The following is a 22,091-nucleotide window of genomic DNA, read 5'->3' on the forward strand; positions in this document are numbered from 1 at the left end:
CTTCCATGTTTACTGGGTGTCTGCATTTCTTTTTCTGTGAACAGCCTGTTTACACCCTTTGTATCCACTTAGCTATTAGATTGTTTGTCTCTACAGCTATTCTTACCATGTAGATTTTAATACTCAGTCATACGGTGAAATTCTTTTCTAGATTATTTTATCTTGACTTTCATCATATCTTTTTGATTGTATTATTGTATCTTTGACTTTTATGTACCTTTTGCCATAAAAAGATAAGTTTATATTAGCAAAGTACTTAGTGCCTGACACATAGTAAGTGCTATATAAATGTTTTAAAAATAAATATGATAACCTAAAAAACACACATATTCATATCCCTATGATACAGTTTAAACATTTTCATATGTCTACATTTTAAATAGGGGGAAACTGAGGAAGAGAACAGTTAAGTAACATGTTCAAGGTCACACAACTAAAAGACAGTAAGACGTGAACTCAACAAGTCTGGCTCCAAAGTCCACACTCTTACCCAATACCCTACACGGTCTCACTCGAATGAATAAAGCTATTCTTTTTTTATTTTAGCTGAGGAAGATTCTCCCTGAGCTAACATCAGTGCCAATCTTCCTCTATTTTGTATGTGGGTCGCCACCACAGCATGGCCACTGATGAGTGGTGTAGGTCGGCGCCCAGGAACCGAACCCGGGCCGCCAAAGCAGAGCTCGCTGAACTTAACCACTAGGCCAGGGGGCCGGCCCCATAAAGCTATTCTTAACATGTGATCTAAAGTGACTGGTCAGCATACCAGGGCACCATAGGTCTGGAAAGGATTGGGACAATAATTGGCAAAAGGGAATTTCTCCTAGAAAGTAGGAGTGAAAATTACATAAGATTTAATTCTCTCCAGAAGCTTTGTTCCAATAATGCCATATGTCTGACTAGGAAAGGCACATGTGCAATCAGTAGAGAAACAAGAATCAGTGGTAATCCTTTTCTGTTTGAAAATACTAGAAAAATTATCATATGAGGCTTCATGAGGGCCTGACAATTTGAAAACCTTTCGGGTCTTAAATCCTTTTTAGAACAAGGCAGGGTATTTATTACTTACTCATTCACTCACTTCATTATCCAACCAAAAAACCAATTAACCAACTGTTTTTGTAGGACCTAGATAATGTTCTCATTTTACACTATAAGTCCACAGAATTGTTATTATTCACTTTCCCCACCACTTTCCTCCCAAGTAAATGAAAACTTGAGGTATATGTCAGGTTTGTACCTGGAGAATTTCACCATACACTCCCCTCAGATTTCTTTGTTTAAACAATTAGGAACTAATGCAAAATTGACATAGGGTACAATTCCTAGCTCCACAACATGTCAGTTTATCTTCACGTATAAAACAACTGACCCTTCTGATGTTACTATATCTTAAGGTGAAAAAAGAATATGTATGTCTAGAGTAAAGGTATATGTTATCTAAGAAAAGGGTCAATTTTATCAGGAATCTACATGGAACTGGAGAAGACATTTTAGAATAATTTTGCCAGTATTATTATTATGTTAGACTTCACTCAGTGCCTCTGTAGTATCATGGACCTTTGGTTTTCTTTAAGCATCTTAAATGGGAATATCTACTTAAATCTACAGTATATGGCCTCTTTTTTTATTTCTATTATATACAACAATTTCATCTTAAAAAAAAACTAAGACAAATAGACCAATGAAACAGAAGAGAGAGACCAGAAATAGACCCACATAAATATAGTCAACTGATCTTTGACAAAGGAGCAAAGGCAATACAATGGAGAAAGATAGACTTTTCAACAGATGGTGCTGGAAATGGACATTCACATGCAAAAAAAAAAAAAGAATCTAGACATAGACCTTAAACCATCACAAAAATTAACCCAAAATTCATCATAGACCTAAATGTAAAATGCAAAACTATAAAATTCCTACAAGATAACATAGGAGAAAATCTAGACGACCTTGGGTATGCTGATGACTTTTTAAGATAAAATACCAAAGAAAAGAAATCCACGAAAGAAATAATTGATAAGCCGGACTGCATTAAAATTAAAAACTTCCTTTGGGGCTGGCCCCGTGGCTTAGCGGTTAAGTGCGCGCGCTGCGCTGCCAGCAGCCCGGGTTCGGATCCCGGGCGCACACCGACGCACCGCTTCTCCGGCCATGCTGAGGCCGTGTCCCACATACAGCAACTAGAAGGATGTGCAGCTATGACATACAACTATCTACTGGGACTTTGGGGGAAAAAATGAATAAATAAAATTATTAAAAAAAACAAAAAAAACAAAAAAAACCTTCCACTCTGCAAAAGACAATGTCAAGAGAAAAAGAAGACAAGTCACAGACTAGGAGAAAATATTTGCAAAAGACACATCTGATAAAGGACAATTATCCAAAATATACAAAGAACTCTAAAACTCAACAATAAGAAAAATAACTCAATTAAAAAATGGGCAGAAGACCTGAACAGACACTTCACCAAAGATGGCAGATAAGAATATGAAATAAGAATATGAAAATATGCTCCACATCTTATGTCATCAGGGAACTGCAAATTAAAACAATGAGATAGGGCCGGCCCTGTGGCTTGGTGGTTGAGTGTGCGCGCTGCGATGCTGGTGGCCCGGGTTCGGATCCCGGGTGCGCATCGAGGCACCACTTCTCCGTTCATCCTGAGGCCGAGTCCCACGTACAGCAACTAGAAGGATGTGCAGCTACGACATACAACTATCCACTGGGGCTTTGGGGGGAAAAAATAAAATAAATAAAATCTTTAAAAAAAAAAAATAAAAAAAAAAAAAAAATAAAACAATGAGATACAATTACATACCTATTAGGACCTATGGATTTGGACTAAAATCCAAAACACTGACAACACCAAAAGCTGGTGAGGATGTGGAGCAACAGGAACTCTCATTCATTGCTGGTGGGAATGCAAAATGGTACAGCCACTTTTGCAAGACAGTTTGGCAGTTTCTTACAAAAGCTAAACATACTCTCTTTCCATACCCTCCAGCAACTGAGCTCCTTGGTATTTATCCAAATGAGTTAAAAACTTACATCCAGACAAAAACCTGCACACAGATGTTTATAGCAGCTCTATTCATAATTGCCAAAACTTGGAAGCAACCAAGATGTCCTTCAGTAGGTGACTGGATATGAACTGTGTACATCCAGACAATGGAATATTATTCAGTGCTAAAAAGAAATGAGCTATCAAACCACAAAAGACATGGAGGAACCTTAAATGCATATTACTAAGTGAAAGAAGCCAGTTTGGAAAGACTACATAGTATATGATTCTAACTATATAATATTCTGGAAAAGGCAAAACTGTGGAGACAGGATCAGTGTTTACCAGGGTTGGGGTAGGGAGGGATGAATAGGCAGAGCACAGAGGATTTTTAGGCAGTGAAACTATCACATATGATACTATAATGGTAGATATCATACATTTGTCAAAACCCATAGAGTGTACAACACCAAGAGTGAAGCGTAATGTAAACTACAGACTTTGGGTAATAATGATGTGTAGTGTAGGTTCATCGACTGCAACAAATGTACCAGTCTGGTGGGGGATGTTGGTAGTGGGGGAGGCTGTGCACGTGTGGGGGTGAGGGGTATATGGGAAATCTCATTACTTTCTGTTCAATTTTGCTGTGTAACTAAAACGACTCTAAAAAATAATGTCTATTAAAAAAAAAAGAAGAAAACCCAACTATCTTTTCTCTCTGTTTTCAAACTTAGTTGCCATTGTGGGATTCATCTTACTCAACTGAGTAACTTCTCTAATCACCATGGGCAGGTAGGTGGATTCTGAATCAAACAGTTTATAAGGCAGTTAAATTTATACACACTTTCAGCTTCATAAGCCTACAGATTTCCCACTAGGAGAATAACCAGAGAAATCTAAGATTACAGGTGCCAACTATTGTTCATAAATATTCAAAAGTCTTTGAGATATAAAGTAATATTCACTTAATTGGTAGATGAGAAAACTGAAGTACTAAGTAGTTAATTATTTTTCAAAGGGTCACTGAGGGCCACTGTCAAAATTGAGAACTGACCACAAAGCCCTCATTTCCACTCCTGTCACTGCTTCTCAGCACATATCTCATATCCAGATCTCAGAATTCTGTGTAAAAGAAACCTGAGGCCTGAAGGAGCAGTCCACAAGTGAGTGACAGATTCCTTTATCTGGCTGTCTCCTTCCAGAGTTTCTGGAATGCTTCAGGAATGGAATGAGCAGAGCTATGGAAGCCCACATCTATGATTTCTTTCAGGGTGTCAGGAGTGAACCAGTTAGACAGTAAGTTGTTCTAAATTTCTGCAAGTTTTTGAATTTAAGAACTGGGGGTTGGACTGGTAGGAGTGGGATTGAGGGTGGGGAGTGGTGGGAGAGAGCACGACCTCTAAGGGAAGCACATCAGAACTGGATGACAGCCAGAGGAGGGCATGTGCACAGTGAAAGAGCCCCACATGAGACTTTACCAAGCTCCCCTGTGGAGCATACATACCCTCATCCTGTCTTACTCTGCTCCCGTGAGAATCACTATTTTGGAAGAATCCAAGGATCTCTTCCAGCAATAAAATGTTGGCCTAAATATTCCTAATTCTGAAAAATATTTACATTTTTTCTTTGTCTTCTCATTTCTATATATCACCTGTTTCTTCAGATATTTAGCTGACAGTTTATATGTCCAGGTCCTTATTTACATATTGTCACTGAATTTATTTACCAGTGGTATATGTCCAGGTCCTTATTTACATATTGTCACTGAATTTATTTACCAGTGGTATTTTTACTTTTATTCTAAGTCAGCATGCATATGCCCTGTTTCATAGTGAGCTATAGATAAAGATACACGTAAGACATAGAAATACAAATCTTTTAAAAAAATAGTTAAGAACTCATCAGATTAATCACAGCCACTAGAAGGTAAGCTCCATGAGGGCAAAGAGCCACTTGATAAACATTTCTTGAATGAGTTCATTCAAAGATACTCTCAGGGCCGGCCCCATGGCTTAGCGGTTAAGTGCATGCGCTCCAATGCTGGCAGCCTGAGTTCGGATCCCGGGCGCACACAGACGCACCGCTTCTCCGGCCATGCTGAGGCCACGTCCCACGTACAGTGGCTAGAGGGATGTGCATCTATGACATACAACTATCTACTGGGGCTTTGGGGGAAAAGAATGAAGAAAATAAATAAAATTTAAGGGAAAAAAAAAAAAAAGATACTCTCAGAAAATGCGGTATGAGAGCTCAAGATTTGGGTTCAAGTCCCAGCCCCACCACCTGCACCTGAAAGCTCAGATCAGCGCCGTGCATCAGTGTTTTTGAGGACCCGACGGGGCCTGGAACATCATGCAGAAACCGCTTCCTGAGGGAACAGGGAAGTTACCAACATCATAGTTTTACTCATGACCAAGCCTGAAACTTAGAAAATGAGTTTGGAATTACAGTTGTCTTGTTAGCAATCTCAAGCCTACACTTTCTCCAAATTAACTCCTCTTCCCAGACACTATGTTCTAATAATCACCTTAATTACATAAATTGGAAAGGTAAGAAAGAAAGGTTCAAATGCTATTAGAGTCTGTTTCATTAGCCAAAACAATGAATCCTGATCAGGGATAAGCACAGTGTATTCTTCTAGACTCTGAAGCAAAAACTCTAGCCTGACAATCATCACCTGAAAACATAACTCAGAATCGCGACTTTTTTTTCTAATACAAAGACAGAAAACTCAGCATTACTATAGAAGCCACTTATAAATCCATGAAATAAGCGGAAAAAAATTAATAGATCTAGGGCAAAGGTATAGGGGTGACGTGCTAATGTTCACTTAATTAACTGCAAAGTCAGAGGAATCCAGGATGTAATCAGTGAGTCATGATGGCTCATGGAAGGGTAAGGACAGGTAAGGGATGTACATTTGCATCAGTCCCCACAGTTCTGTGTTCTGTTTTCCATTTGGGCTGTGGTTCGAAATTCTAAGAAAAGCCAAAAACACATTCAACTTATGGAAACAAAGACCATTCAAATTAATACTCAACCAGAAAAACAAAAATCAATCAGGCCAACTAAATTTAACAACAATACAACTTAAGAAAAACTATTCCATTGGTGAACCCCTCCTTGACAGTTCTAACAGAAGAGATGTTATATGACTCTAGAAACTGAAGCAAAAATGTTATTTTCAAACTATAAGGGAAAAATAAAATTAGGAGTGCTAAGTACATCTACCAAGAAACGGGCTTCACATTAATAACAAATAAAATTCCAAATAAAATTCCTTTTGGCCTTAAGGACAGGCTAAAGAGAGGCAAATTCTCACATATCAAGAATTAGTATGAGATTTAAATCCTCAAACTCAAAAATCCATTCCCAGAGGGTTCCCTACTCATTGCTAAGAGTTATACCAGTCTGATTTCAGGTTAGATTTCATAATACTTGCTCTAAGCCTATTCTGCTTTCCTGCAGCCTCCTAACCTAGTATGTTTGTAATTAACCAGACACACACTGTGTCTACCTTTCCACCTTGTCTGGCTCTACTCTGACCCTTGGTCTCTAGAATTCAGCTATACTGGCCTTCTATCAGAGTCTCAAGTATACCAAGCTCCTTCCTGCTTCCCAGCCTTTGTACATGACGTTTTCTTTAATTGGAAGAGTTTTCTCCATCTACACCACACACACTCCCACACTTCATCATTCAAGTCTTAGCTTAAACTTACATTTCCTCATGGAAACCTTCCCAGCCTAGACTGGGTGTTATGTTCCCTTGGTACCTACTACTTCTCTTCTGAGGCACTTCATTCAATTCCAAGTATATTTTTTGAACAGTTATTTGGTGCCTGACTCTCTCACTGGCTGTAAGCTTCACAAGGGTACAGACCAAGACTGTTTTGTCCACTGCTGTATTCCCAGCACCTTAGCTCAGTATCTGGCATATAGCAAGTATGCAATAAATATTTTTTGAGTGAATAAATTACAAAATTATAAACTAAGTATATAAAAGATACATGCACTGGAAACAAAGCTTTAACATGCTACATGAGGTGGGTTGAAAGATGGATCCTGTGCTGAAATGGAACTATACAAAACAGATGGAATCATGGAACCCTCAGAAGCCAGTAGGTTATGAAGGATTTCCCCTGACTATAACAGTAGGGACAAGGGCTGAAATTTGGAAAGCCATTACAGTGAGGGTCAGACAATCTAGCATTCACCATGAGGCAAAACATTGTGCCAGGTGTTTCCAAATCAAGTTTGTGCCAGGTCAGAAAGGGCCCTGTCCTTCTGTTGGTAAAGTCTACACAGGTGACAAGGAAGAAATGGCACAATTTTCTTGTCTTCTACTTTGGAAAGAATTCTAGTAACAACCTGACTTGTTTATCCTGGTTCTACTATGCACAACATCCATTCTTATTTCTCACAAGGGTATGGAAGGGAAGCAATAGGTTTTTCTCTTCTCCCTCCACTCAAGTTTAGCTCATGTCTGCAACTCACCTGAACAGCTCCTCCCAGCATGACAGCCACCAGCCCCATGGACATGCTCAGTGTCTGTGATTCCACAGTGCTCTCTCTCTGGTGGGCCAAGCTTGCACATGCTCGCTGCAGTGTTGCTGCTACAAAGTCCACCACCTACCACAGAAATGGAATTTAGAATCAGTGAGGAGCAAGAAAAAAATCTCAAAGTTCTCCTTACATGTTATGTCTACATCTTCATCTTTTTCCATATCAACCTCATGATAGCAAGAACCTTCAAGAACAATTGCTACCGTGTAGCAGGCACAGTGCTTAGTGTCTTACATGCACAATCTCACTTAGGTCTCATATCAACTCTAGGAGGTCGGACTCTTACCCTCATTTTGAGATGAAGAATCTGAGACTTAAAGAAGTTATCAGCTCAAGGCCATACAGTCAATAAATGAGAAAGCCTGTTTATACTTTCCCAAATGCTTTAATATACTAACTCAACTTCCTTTACTTTTCATGAATTTTGCCAGGAAATTAAAATGAAAAATGATTTGTTACTTTCTGACCATCTTAGAGGGTCCTAGATTGGCTTCTCCTAACAAGATTTCCTCCTCAAGGATTCCTCCCCCACCACCCTCACTTTGACAGTCTAATTCTAGCAAGCAAAGAATGGGGGAAGAGGCATTCAATTTTATTTAGAAGCCAGTATCCTCAAACAATCTGTACAAATGATCCAGAGTCATTTTTCTAAGTATTAAATATTTTTAAAAGATTAAGATTATTCATATATAAGATTTACATAGTATTTGGCTAACAATTAAGCCTCAAATAGAATTAATTTGGTCAGCATCATTTTAACTGCACATGGATTAATCACCTTAAGTAGAAACACCTTTCAATAAAAGACAGCATACACATACACACGTGCATGCACATCTACACAGACACAGACACACAGACATACACACTCACACACACATATACGCATATTGAGGATTAATGGCTCAAAAGGGAAAAATCATTTTGAAAATGGGACGGCTGAGATAGCTCATATGAGTCCCTGAACACTATGCAAGCGTGCATGTTTAACTCTCTGGGCAAATCACATGCTACGCTAGAATCTTTACTGCAAGCTTAAAGTCAGGAGAATGGCCTGTTAACACTTGTCTCTGGAGCAAGGCAGGAAACTAGAAAGGTTATTAAAAGTTCCACTTACTGAAATGAACAGTGCCGGCTATGGCAATTTTCAGCACCCTCTCTAGCCTAAGACTTTATTCATACTAGAAGTTAAGGACACTGCCCCTTTCTAGAGAAACTGCTGCACTTAGCATCTTGGGCCACCTATTTGGCCTCCGAAGGGTTTTCTAAAGCACTCCTTGTTTCTAGGAAGCTTCTATTTCAGTACAAGTATTGTTAAATTACTGGAATAGAACCATCTAGTCTTCTGATTTTTTCTAAGTTCCTCTCCACAATATATACATATATTTTAAATGTTGCAAAACAAATAGTATGATCCTATTTTTGTGAAGAAAGAAACTTCCCATGTTTCTATATATGTAAAAAAAACCCCTGGGAGTTGTTATCTGTGGTGTAGTAGCCAGCTGTTACTGTCATCTGTGAGGCACCCTTTCCTCCAAACTTTCCTCTTGTAACAACAAAGCCACCGTACCCTTTTGGACAACAGCTCTTCCATCTACTACTCCTTTCCTACGATTCTCATGAGGCTGCCAGCCACAAGGATAGGTATGTGACTGACTTCTATTCTAGAATTTATGTATGTTTCAGAGAGGGGGAGAGACTTTTACTTTTTACTTAAAAATTTTTGTAAAGATACATAATTCTTTTTTTTTTTTTGTGAGGAAGATCAGCCCTGAGCTAACATCCATGCCAATCCTCCTCTTTTTGCTGAGGAAGACCGGCTCTGAGCTAACATCTATTGCCAATCCTCCTCCTTTTTTTTCCCCAAAGCCCCAGTAGATAGTTGTATGTCATAGTTGCACATCTTTCTAGTTGCTGTATGCGGGACGCGGCCTCAGCATGGCCGGACAAGCGGTGCGTTGGTGCGCACCTGGGATCCGAACCTGGGCCGCCAGCGGCAGAGCGCCCGCACTTAACCACTAAGCTACGCCCCAAGATACATAATTCTAAAAGCCAAATATTCCTGATAGTTTATAATGAAAACTAGCAGTACCCTACCCCATGTCTCCCCATCTGATTCTGGCTCTATAGAGGCAACCACTTTTAATTACTTAGCTGTTTAATTTAATAATAACATTAAGCACTTACTATTTACCAGGTACCATTCTGAACACATTACAGGTATTAACTCACTTAATCCTATGGGGATGTATAAACCTACTGCCAACGTTATGGCAACTGAGCGGACGGGGGCTGGAGGCCTCACTGCTGAGAATGTAGGCACCAACTTAAGTCTCCAGCTTTTCAGTTTGCTACTTCCACCCAAGTTCAGAGTCTCTTGGGTTCAACCTCTCTCAAGAACAAACCTCCAGTCTTTTGCTGGGGAGGGGAGGTAGTTGTACAATGTTGAGGGAGGAATCAAAGGGTCTACTAGATCTTGCAGAGCCTTTTAACCTGTTTTAAGCTCTAAATTCAGCTCCATCTTTAGAGCTTATCTAATGCCTCCAGACCTTCCAGGTTTCTGCAATGAGAAGCAGCTTGCTTCTTTCTTTCTCTTTTCAAAAAATTGTTAACAGCTTTATTGAAGTATAGTGCTTTGCTTCTTGACTTCTCCCACATAGGCATTTAGCTTTCCATTTTCTGAAGTTGCTAAATCAGCTATTATTATCCAGTTTCCAAATGTTGTTATTCTCTTTTATCTACTATCTCTCCTCTCTTTATTTTTTATAATTTTATTTATTTATTTATTTTTCCCCCAAAGCCCCAGTAGATAGTTGTAGGTCATAGTTGCACATCCTTCCAGTTGCTGCATGTGGGATGTAGCCTCAGCATGGCCAGAGAAGCGGTGGGTCGGTGCGCGCCCGGGATCCAAACCCGGGCCGCCAGCAGTGGAGCGCACGCACCCAACCGCCAAGCCACAGGGCTGGCCTATCTCTCCCCTCTTGCTCTGTTGGTCCCTGTGGTTTCCAGAAGGAACAGATAAACACATGTCCTCAATATACCATCTTTAATCAGAAGTCCCTACTTTTTAAATTTTGCTCTTCTACGTTATTTAAATGTTTTTACAGTGAGCACGTTACTTATGTTAAAAAAATTTTTTAGCATATGAAAAAAAAAACCCACCATGTAGAACCACTTCTACTCTGACAATTACAGACATCCCTCAGTATAGGGGGGTAGGGGATTGGTTCCAGGACCTCCTGCAGATACCAAAATCCAAGGATGGTCAAATCCCTTATATAAAATGGCATAGGGGGTCAGCCCAGTGGCATAGTGGTTAAGTCTGGTGCACTCCGCTTCGATGGCCGGGGTTTGTGGGTTCAGATCCTGGGCGCGGACCTAGACCATTTATCAGCCATGCTGTGGCAGCATCCCACATACAAAAAATAGAGGAAGACTGGCCACAGATGTTAGCTCAGGTGAACCTTCCTCAAGCAAAAAGAGGAGGATTGGCCACAGATGTTAGCTCAGGGCAAATCTTTGGGATTTTTTAGGAGAGACTCAGATTTTTATAACTTTGATGTGTTTCAATCCATTGCAGGCATTATTCTTTTTAATGCTCAAATTGTCCTATCTATGGCCAATAGGAGCCCCTTCAAATTGGCTCCTGAGTGGTACTGACATGACCCAATTAATGTCAGATAGCTTCCTTGCATTCAGATACAAGATGCCCTGAGGCTTATGGTGTATAATTCTTGCGCCAGACTTCGAATGAACCTTTAATCCAATGAGCTTTGTGTTCTTTTAGGAGGAAGTGGAATTTAGAAACTATAATCTGGCACTAAGGATGCTTATTGCTACTGGGTTGTCATTGCTTCTTGGCATTGACAGTGGACCCAGCTAGGAAACATTTATTTTTTAAAAAGAGAAAAATAAATCATTAGTTCATACTAATACTCCCCACTGAAATTCAATATTATAGAGTTTTTACTCAAGTTCTTTGATTTTATATTTATAACTCTTGTTCTTATGCTGAAAATCTTGATTCTTTTTTTTTTTAATTTTTTTTTAATTTTTATTTTTTCCCCCAAAGCCCCAGTAGATAGTTGTATGTCATAGCTGCACATCCTTCTAGTTGCTGTACGTGGGACACGGCCTCAGCATGGAGGGAGAAGCCGTGCGTCGGAGTGCGCCCAGGATCCAAACCCGGGCCACCAGCAGCGGAGCGTGCACACTTAACTGCTCAGCCACGGGGCTGGCCCTGAAAATCTTGATTCTTTTTTTTTTTTTTTTAATTTTATTTATTTATTTATTTTATCCCCAAAGCCCCAGTAGATAGTTGTATGTCATAGCTGCACATCCTTCTAGTTGCTGTATGTGGGACGTGGCCTCAGCATAGCCAGAGAAGCGGTGCGTCGGTGCGCGCCCACGATCTGAACCCGGGCCGCCAACAGCGGAGCGCACGCACTTAACTGCTAAGCCATGGTGCCGGCCCCGAAATCTTGATTCTTAATGATATTAACAAAATTACTTACAATTTATCCTTATGTGTATGTTTCAAAATAACATACTAAAATTATCACTAGCACTAGGACTACTAAATGCAATTTAATATTTCTTTGTGGTTCCTTTCGTCCTGATACATTTTAACCTTAGCTGAAGGATAATTTAATGGGACAAATCACTTTTGTATCAGCCTAACGCCATTGTTCCTTAATTAGGAGTAAAGGGAGATAAGTGCAAAAGCTTAAGTCATATCAGTTTTTAGACCCTTTTAACTAGCATCCTGAGACAAAAACATAAGGTCTGGGTGAAAAAGTCTTTAGAGAATGATATAAACACAGGAGAAACAAATCACCCTATCGAGTAACACAGGGTCAGTGAACTGAAGGAATAAGAGTCCAGGAAAGAAATCACGAACATAATTCTCATTAAATATGCTCAATAAGTCAGAGATGACAGGCAGCTGCAAATTTTCTCAGCAGGAGCTATAGTGAAATGCTGCTTAGCAACACCAGAAGGCAGATGACAATGGGGATGATACAAAGAGCTGGAGAATCAGATTTAAGCGTGACAATCATACCATCTTACAACTGACTATTCACCAACCAAGCAACAGCTAATTCTAGTAAAATGGTAAAATATGGCGACTTCATTGCCTATGCTTTATTACTTTTATTTCCTATTTTTAAAAAAGCTCATAAAAATAATGTCTGAACCAATAAAATTCAGGCAGTGATTCACACAGCCATTCTACTCTGAAAGCATTTTTAAAAAACATCTTAAAATTTCACATGCTATTGTGGAGGTAAACTGTGAGTTAGAAGACCTATAAAATTCAAGGTGATCTTATTATCCTTAGTGACTTTTTTTTTCAAATTTGAGTTTCTAATCATTCTTAACTTTCGACGCACGTTAGAATCATCCATGGAGCTCTAGAAAATACAAATGCCCAGGCTGTAATGCAGACATGCTGAATCAGAAACTCTAAAAGTGGGCTGGGCATCAATATTTTGAAAAAGATCCTAGATGGTTTTATTTGCATCAAAAGTTGAAAACCACTGTGATATAACATAAAATATTTAAAACAGTTCCCAAAGTTTTACGTGCATGAGAATCACCTCAGGAGCTTATTAAACAAGACGATTCCCAGGACCTATGAAGAAAGTGTTGATTCTCTGGGTCAGGCGTGGGCTCAGTGTTTCACTGAGCTTGTTTAACCAGCATTTCAGGCAACACTGATGCAGGTGGCATCAAACCACACTCTGAGTAATATTTCTTGAACATTTTTTGGAAATAATGTAAAGAAACCAAAACAGACAAATACCATCAGGCTGAGATCTGGAATGTGGCAGCCACTGACCTGAGTGATGTTTGTAAATATCTGCTCAGACATTCTCTCGCACAGAACAGCCACCAGCTGGAGGACCAGCAGTTTCTGCTCCTGGCCTTCCACAAGAAGAGTTTGGTGCTGCTCCAATTCCAAGAGGCTTTTGCTGGAGAAAGGCTTTGTTTTTAACTCTGCTTCATGTTCCTCAGCCACACACGTCAACTCCTATCAACAGTGTAGGAGAAAAGAAATAGTGAAGAAAAAGCCTGTAGAACTGAGACTTCAAAAACAGCCAGAAAACTCTGTTTGAAATGTGTATTTAAAGAACTAGTCTGTGTTCACTGCAGCATTATTTGTCATAGCCAAAAACTGGAAACAAATGTCTGGCATAAGAGAATGAACAAACTGTGATGTATTTATTATATTGTAGCAGTTGAAAGAAATGAATTAGATCTATATGAATATCAATATAGAGAGACCTCAAAAACACTGTTGAGTGAAAAATGTAAGTTGCAGAATAATACATATATTATGATACCATACATATGAAAATTTAAAACTTCATAATAAAAAACATAGATACACACAAAGAATTAGTTTAACAGACTACTTACTTCATCAGTATTTTCATGATCTCTACCACTAGCCTTCCTTGAACTGAGGCCATATAACATTTCCAAATCCTTTTTAGAGACTATTACATGCTTTCAGCACCACAGCCCCTGTTTCCCTAAGATATTTAGAACTAAGCTTCTACTAATAGGTAATTCATTACCGTGGCTTTTATAAGCTTTTCCCCTACGCTTCACATTGTAAATTTCCTTGGGAAGGGAAAACCTTAAGTTACTTAACAATTAACGCTTTAACAAAGTAATTGACAGTTTAGAGCAGTGGTTCCCAAACGTGCCTGGCCAATTTTGCTCCCCAGGGGACATTTAGCAATATCTGGGGACATTTTTGGTTATCATAATTGGAGGGTGATACAGGCCTCTAGTGGGTAGAGGTCAGGGATGCTGCTAAACATCCTATAATGCACAGGAAGCTCCCCATCCCAAACAAAAAATTATCCAGCCCAAAATGAGAATAGTACCAAAGTGGAGAAATCTTGGTTTAAAGCAAAACCCTTTGATCTTTTGTTTTTTAAACAAATTTTTAAAAAATTACCCAATTAAGAGCATATCTTTTTGGAATGTTATTTACAATGAGTGGCTGGGCAGGGGGATGGATGTGAACATGGGAGGTGAGAAAGCATCAAAAAAGTACCCCCTACTTCAAATTCTACAAGTGTTAGCCCTGATACCCTCCTTGCATTCTCCCTTACCCACAATGACCTTAAACTCCACAGACATTCTCTTAGAGTAGACACTTTAGGGAAAATAAGGGAGAAAGCAGAGCTGGAGGACAGGGAATTGGAGATCATCTGGCTTATGGTCTCAAATAAGGAGTAACAGTATGGGGTACAAGTTACTGTCAAGATTAGGGCAAAAGAGGGCCGGCCCCGTGGCTTGGTGGTTAAGTGAGCGCGCTCCACTGCTGGCGACCCGGGTTCGGATCCCGCGCTCGCACCAACGCGCTGCTTCTCCGGCCATGCTGAGGCCGCGTCCCACATACAGCAACTAGAAGGATGTGCAGCTATGACATACAACTATCTACTGGGGCTTTGGGGGGAAAAAATAAATAAATAAAATCTTTAAAAAAAAAAAAAAAAAAAAAGATTAGGGCAAAAGGAAGCACAACCACCAGCACTAAGAAACAAACCCGGAAAAGGTTTAAAGTGGCTACAAAAATGAAATGAGAGAGGCAGAATTGCTAAATCTCCTTTCCAAATACCTGACAAAACAACAGTCAGAAAGGATAAGGGATTACTCTATAGCTGTAAAACCTGCTATTAACTTCAAAAGAGTTCTTACTGTCAACACAGAGCAAAGATTAACCCCTTCATAGATCAATAGTTCTGCTTTGGTCATCTTTAAAATTTCACTGCAGATTACCCTGGAAAGTAGTTCGATCATATGTGACTTGCTGAAGGTAAGTTTTATCTTTTTACCAAACCAAATGCTACTAAAAAATAAATTACCCTTATGTCCTCTGATTATGTCTCCTAAATTAGCACCTAATTTTAGGATCTAAAATTATGACTGCCTTGAAAATTCAAAGGGGCTTCTGGTACTACCCCAGAATAAAGGCGACCATGAACTATATGTAGTTCTTACCTTCAAGCAGAAGATGAAGAAGTCGCCTGCCAAACCACATTCCTGGCAATGGGACAGCAAGTCCCCGAGATGCTCTATCTGGCACTGCTCTGAGGACACCTTCTGATACAAGGCTTCATCTTCATCTTCATCACTGCAATGTGGGGTAAGATTTATCTTGGTAAGATTTGTCACCCAGAAATATCATTTTTCTGAAACCCCAATAATAATCTTTCAAAGTAATATGTTATTTCCACACAGTAAATCATTAGAAAGATCTCAAATTTTTATTTAAATTATTTTCCTTCTCTCCATACTGAAAAAGTATTTATTCTCAGAAGCTAGGCTATCATGTCCTGCATAGTCACTTGCTCAGATGGGGAAAAGCTTCGTGAAGGAAGTAGCCTTTAAGATGGATGTTGATGAATTACTACTATTTCAGTAAATTGCAAAAGCAGGGAGGAATTAAAGCATAGGTTGTATACAAATATTCAGGTTCCTAAGGAAGAACAGAGAAAGAGAAGGCTGCAAAGCAAGGCCAGATCACAGAGGGCCTTGGATGCCATGCAAAGGAATTTGGACTTTTTTTTGATGAGGCGCTGAGGGCTTATGGGCAGTGGAAAAAGACATGATTTTCATAGGAGGAGATTCAGTCAATCTCAACTAATAAGAACCAATTAGTTGAGTTACAAAAATGCATATAGCTTCAGAAAACTGAATAGGCCAAATTTCCAAGTAATAAAATGTGGCTAAGTTATTGAAAAGAGTCCTATGATTTCTGCAAAAAGTTTCAAGAAAATTCTCATAAGGTACTACGGCTTTTAGCTTTAATTTATCTGATAAGTGAAAAAGCCAAGATACAATATTATTATACTATATCATGTAAACAGATACAAAGATACAGAAGATGTACTAGAAAACAAAACACTAAAATAACGTAAACAGTGATCACGATACTGGTTGATTTTTGTTTTCCTTTTTTTTGTATTATACAAAGAACATGTATTACTTTTGTGATCAAAGAAAGAATAAAATTTCTTTCAGACTGAGAAAAAAACGACAGATTTGCTTCATCTCATTGAAAAGTACAATTATTAATTTGACAGACTATCGCATTGGACAGTATGTCCCAATTTGCCTGTTCACTAGCAACATGGCCTTTATATTCCTCTAGTAGAATGAATAACCTTAAAAACTAAGCTTAGGGCCGGCCCCGTGGCTTAGCGGTTAAGTGCGTGCTCTCCGCTGCCGGCGGCCCGGGTTCAGATCCCGGGTGCGCACCGAGGCACCACTCCTCCAGCCATGCTGAGGCCGCATCCCACATACAGCAACTAGAAGGATGTGCAGCTATGACAGACAACTATGTACTGGGGCTTTGGGGGAAAAATAAATAAATAAAATCTTTAAAAAAAAAAAAAAAAAAAAAAAACTAAGCTTAGGGGCCGGCCCTGTGGTGTAGTGGTTAAGTGCTCACGCTCCGCTGCTGGCGGCCCAAGGTTTGGATCCCGGGCACACACCAACCCACTGCTTGTCAGGCTATGCTGCGGCAGCGTCCCACAAAAAGTGGAGGAAGATCGGCATGGATGTTAGCTCAGGGCTGATCTTCCTTACAAAAACAAAATAAATAAATAAACTCTTCAAAAAAAACCCAAAAAACTAAGCTTAGAATTATTTCCTATATTATCCCAGAATCTTCCAGAGTCCTTCAGATCAGTCATGTTATCTCCATCATATTTTATGTTAGAAGAAAAGCTGAAATGGAGAAATGTCACTTCTAAGCTTGCGTGAACCATCCTGACTGTCAAAATGAAGTACTGTATTCAAATACTCTTAGAAAAAAACATGACAACAATTAGCTTAAGATGCACTATTTTATTCATTTTTAAAATTGCAATGATAAAATGCCAATTGCAATAGTTATATTTAGTTCCGGAAAAGTAAAAATTCTGGATCCAAAGATCATGAAATCTAAGCTGCTCTTTCAGTTTCTTTAAACAAGCCTCTTACTGATAACTAGTACTGCTGGGCAGAATAGTTCAGTGAAAGGTAGGCGGTGATACAGACCAAGTGATGATACTGACCCTGCCCTTGGAGGACTAGTACCACAAGCAGGCTCTTTAGAACAAATCATAAAATCACACACATACATACATTTCTCTGCTATAGTGAGTGTCAACTTTTTGGAGACATGGAGAGTTTTAAGTATCTCATGAAAGCCATGGACCCCCATTTTCAGAAAAAAATCCATGTTTGCATATAGAAAAATTTCTTGTGTATAATTTCAAGGGGATTATAGACCCTTGGAAGTCCATGTAAAGACCCCAGGTTAAGGAGCCATTGCTTCCGGCAGTGGATGGAGATTCATTCAATCACCGCCTATTCACTTTTTCCTACTATGAAGAGAAACTATCGTTTCAATAAGAACTGTTGATTTTGACATATGTGCACTAAGAAGTACACTAAAGACTTGTTAAGATAGCAGTAAGTTTTAACTCCTGATAAGTTAAATATTGTAAAATTCTCTATGTAGTCACTAAAGTGGTCCAGGTTAAACTGTTCCCAAGTCTTTTTTAAATAACATGCCCCCAAATTTTAAGCTTTTTCAACTCAGGGGCATAGTTATAACCACAAATGCTCAACAACTCTCAGTAAATTAGTAGCTTGAGTTTGTATTGATAATTCTGTTTGTAATCAATGTGTTTTTTCCTATTTTCCTCAAGTCCATCATATTGAAAGAGTGTTTTAAAACTTTACCAAGTTAACCATGAATAAAAGAATTAAATTTAAACACTTAAACAGCAGCACTTTGAACACGATGTAAAATCTGAGTAGCTGCCACTCATTAAATACTATATGGACTCTGATCAACAAGAACTTACATTCTGAGGTAATAACATCTACATATATCACCCAGAAAATGGAAATAATTTAAAATACACTTGGGCCAGGGCCGGCTCCGTGGCTTAGCGGTTAAGTGAGCACGCTCTGATGCTGGCGGCCTGGGTTCGGATCCCAGGCATGCCCCAAGGCACCACTTCTCCGTCCAACGGGAGGCCGAGTCCCACGTACAGCAACTAGAAGGATGTGAACCTATGACATACAACTATCTACTGGGGCTTTGGGGGGAAAAATGAATAAATAAAATCTTTAAAAAAAAAAAATACACTTGGGCCAGCCCCATGGCATAGCTGTTAAGTTCAGCGCACTCCACTTCAGTGGCCTGGGTTTGTGGGTTCGGATCCTGGGCGCAGACCTATACCACTCATCAGCCATGGTGTGGCAATGACCCACTTGCAAAATAGAGGAAGACTGGCACAGATGTTAGCTCAGGGCTAATCTTCCTCAGCAAAAAAATAAAATAAAAATAAAAATTAAATACACTTGTGAGATGTTGGAGAAATAAATTATCCATTCCACTAACATTTATTAAGCACCTTCTAATCAATCCTTAGGAGAAACAAACCTTCATCATAAAATTGCCACAAAAGATAGTTATCAGACAGTTTCCTTTAGGAATACGTCTGACTCTGAACACACATATGCCATTTTGAGAGTCAGAAAGAGAACCGGATTGTTATGGTGTTAAGGTGAACATGTGTTTGTCCTTTACTCTGATTCACTGGCAAAGACTTTATGAAGTAGGTGGGCTTGTTATGATGCAATTTACTGCAGAGATGCAGTAAATTGTATCTACTATTACCCAGCTCCTAGGAAAAACGTGGAGAATTTTTTAAGGCTCACATTTCACTCAGAGATTATAAACAGCAGCCCCTCAGCCACCTGAGTTTCCAGTTTCCTTTCTATCAGCGCCCCTTAGTGGACCAGTCACAGAATGGCCTTTGCGGAATAATTAAATCTGAAGAGAGGCAGTAAAGGATGGGTGGACTCACCAAATGGCCTCTTTGATGGTAATCATAATGCCACCTTGAGTGGCAGCTCTAAAGTGACACAGACAATGGAGAGAGGGCACAGATTTGTCCAACCCTGCAAATCCTTTCAGGCTGGCAATCGCCTTCTTCCTCTCCAGCTTCCCCAGAATCCACAATAAGATCTCTTGGCAAAGTGACCTGGCAGAAAAAGCAGTTATACATGAGCCTGCCATCTTACTCATCTAACCAGCTAACATAAAAAAAGAAAGAAAGACTGTCAGGTTCCACTGCATTCTAAATGCTGGCACAACCAGCTAGCACTACTGAAGTGCAGGAGTGGAAGGCATGCTTTTTGTGAATTTCAGAATGCAAATATTCTGAAATCCAAAGAGTGACTGACTAATCTTGGGCTCTAGAAGCAACCCTGATATGACATATGAGCCCCACATGATTTTCTTTCTTTTTTTTTTGGAATTCCAAGTGTACTCACTGCGTTTGGACCAGGCACTGTGAAAGAAAGTTTACACTGATAAAACCATCTACTATCAACGGGACCAATAGCTGGTGACCAAGAAACAGCATACCAACAAGTTCTTGTTGATTCCTCACCCCCTTTTATCTGTGCCAATCAACTAGGAGAGGAATGGAGTACACATTTGCTTCTTCCTTCTCAGTCTCTGATGAGGTCATGATAATGCTGTAAGGACTTGAATTTCAAAACTAAAACAAGAGTTATTATATGGTCAGTCCTTTGAAGCCAATTTCACAAATTCTCCACCATCTACTGCCTTTTCTCTTATCAATTCCCTTATGGCTGTGACCTATAATGATGTGCTGACTGAAAGTTAGAGCGTGCAAGGCAGTATGTAGCCTCTGAATAATATGCAAGACCGAGCACTTTCCTTTACCACTCAATGATGATGATAACTACCACTTATTGAGTTTACTATTTGTCAGGGACAATGATAAACACTTTAATGCACAGTTAGTCTTCATAATCACCCCATGAAGAAGGTACTATTATTGTATAACAGATTACAGGTGGGGGATTTCCAAACACCAAATGTCAGAATTCTGTAGGACTTTGGAAAAGATATAAACTCTTATAAGGAGGAAGAAACAACATAAATAGCTGTGAAAATAGAGCTGATACAAAATGAGTCCTACTTAAATTCTGACACAAAAGATTATTTTCTGGATGACTAAGAAATCTCTTCATTTTAAACAACACTGTGCAACACTAACACCGAGTCCAAGTCTAAATTACAGAGTGCCACATTCAGATCCAGATTTCCTGAACTTGATTTCAAACTCTCCACAAGGTAGTTATGATCCATCCTCTATTTCCTCCTTCCTAGACCTGTAATTCTAGTATTTCTCACTGATCAAACAGTGGCATGTTTACATACATAAACAGAGATTTCGTCTCTGATGTCTAGGAGAGAGGCTGAGGAAAGTCATTCTAAAAACTACATCCAATCCCCTGCAATTTGCAAAGCTCTTTCTTTTCTAGATGAGCAGAATAAGAAGATACTCAAAGGTTTTCCTGCCTTTGAAAGAAAAAAACAAAGTGGCATGTCATATTCAAAATAAGCACAAGAACAACATGCAAAAAAGACTTCACTATTCATAAACAAATAAGGTTCTCTGGTGGTTTACCTTATGTGAGACACACCCTGCTTGGTAAAACAGTAGAGAGAAAAGAGGACTCCCAGGACTGGAAGCAGGGAATCCACCAAAACTGTTGAAGGTTCATTCCCGACCACATACACCTGGGGAAAAAGGAAATGGTGAGAGGGATCATGACTGCAAGGCCAGAGGAATGGGAATCAGACACCATACACTTATTAGCAGGGCTTAAAGTCTTATCTTAAGCAATATTTGCCTTATCTAAGGCAAACAATTTTAGCTCTAAGGCCACTGAAACCATTTGAGATTGGCAGACAGGCTGAAACAGAGGGAGACTGAACTGGAGCAGTGCCTTTCGTGTGGGCGGCCTGAAGAACTGCCAGGTGAAATTGGTAAACGAACCCATTTTCTGACCCCTTCCTTTCCTACTTTTGACTACCTCTGAGTCTCCTAATCTGTCTACTATTCATCTATACGATAACTATCTTCATGCTGAAGGCCCTGCTATTAGGAACTAACACGCAATTACCACCAAATAGAAAAACTTACAACTAGATTAGAAAAAAAAAAAAACCCAAAACATAGCTTGCTCTAGATTTGTCACTCTTAAGATGTAACCACCACATGGGCATGTCCTATTCTCTCAAGCTCAATAAATGTTCAAAGAAATTACTCTGTGCACCTAGATCTGCACTGGCTTTACAGGGTTAAGTGTGTGAGGATGCTGATTTTTATTAACAATAATTATGTTACATATTCTAGTTGTACCTTTTAAAAAGGATTCAACAAGTTTTTTTGAATACCCACTGGGATCAGATACTGTTGTAGGCACTGTAGTGAATACAAAAGTGAATCAGAATTATTTCTCTCAGGTTGCTTCTGATCTAACAGGAAGAATAAAACAACTAAATCAATTATAATAATAATACTTCAAGGTGGATAATTTAAAGTATCTTAAGAAGTGCAAAATGCTATTCAAAACTCCAAACACAATACGATTTCAAAATGTAAATCTGTTACAATAA

The 22,091-nt window shown here is 39.3% G+C and overlaps 1 protein-coding gene across 2 annotated transcripts in view; it reads right to left on the bottom strand.

Annotated features, from left to right (window-relative positions):
• TANGO6 (transport and golgi organization 6 homolog) overlaps positions 1–22,091 on the bottom strand; it is a 179,799-nt gene that overhangs the window by 109,515 nt on the left and 48,193 nt on the right. For both annotated transcript variants that reach the window (XM_004431770.3, XM_087420026.1), the window contains exons 8-12: positions 21,097–21,209; positions 19,459–19,635; positions 15,590–15,722; positions 13,410–13,601; positions 7,499–7,633 (exon numbers count right to left, since the gene is read on the bottom strand). In XM_004431770.3, the coding sequence (XP_004431827.1) occupies positions 7,499–7,633; positions 13,410–13,601; positions 15,590–15,722; positions 19,459–19,635; positions 21,097–21,209 (750 nt within the window). The remainder of the gene's footprint in view (positions 1–7,498; positions 7,634–13,409; positions 13,602–15,589; positions 15,723–19,458; positions 19,636–21,096; positions 21,210–22,091) is intronic.

The sequence above is a fragment of the Ceratotherium simum genome, chromosome 30, assembly GCF_057802395.1.
Source record: "Ceratotherium simum simum isolate JZ-2026a chromosome 30, ASM5780239v1, whole genome shotgun sequence".
Taxonomy (NCBI): domain Eukaryota; kingdom Metazoa; phylum Chordata; class Mammalia; order Perissodactyla; family Rhinocerotidae; genus Ceratotherium; species Ceratotherium simum.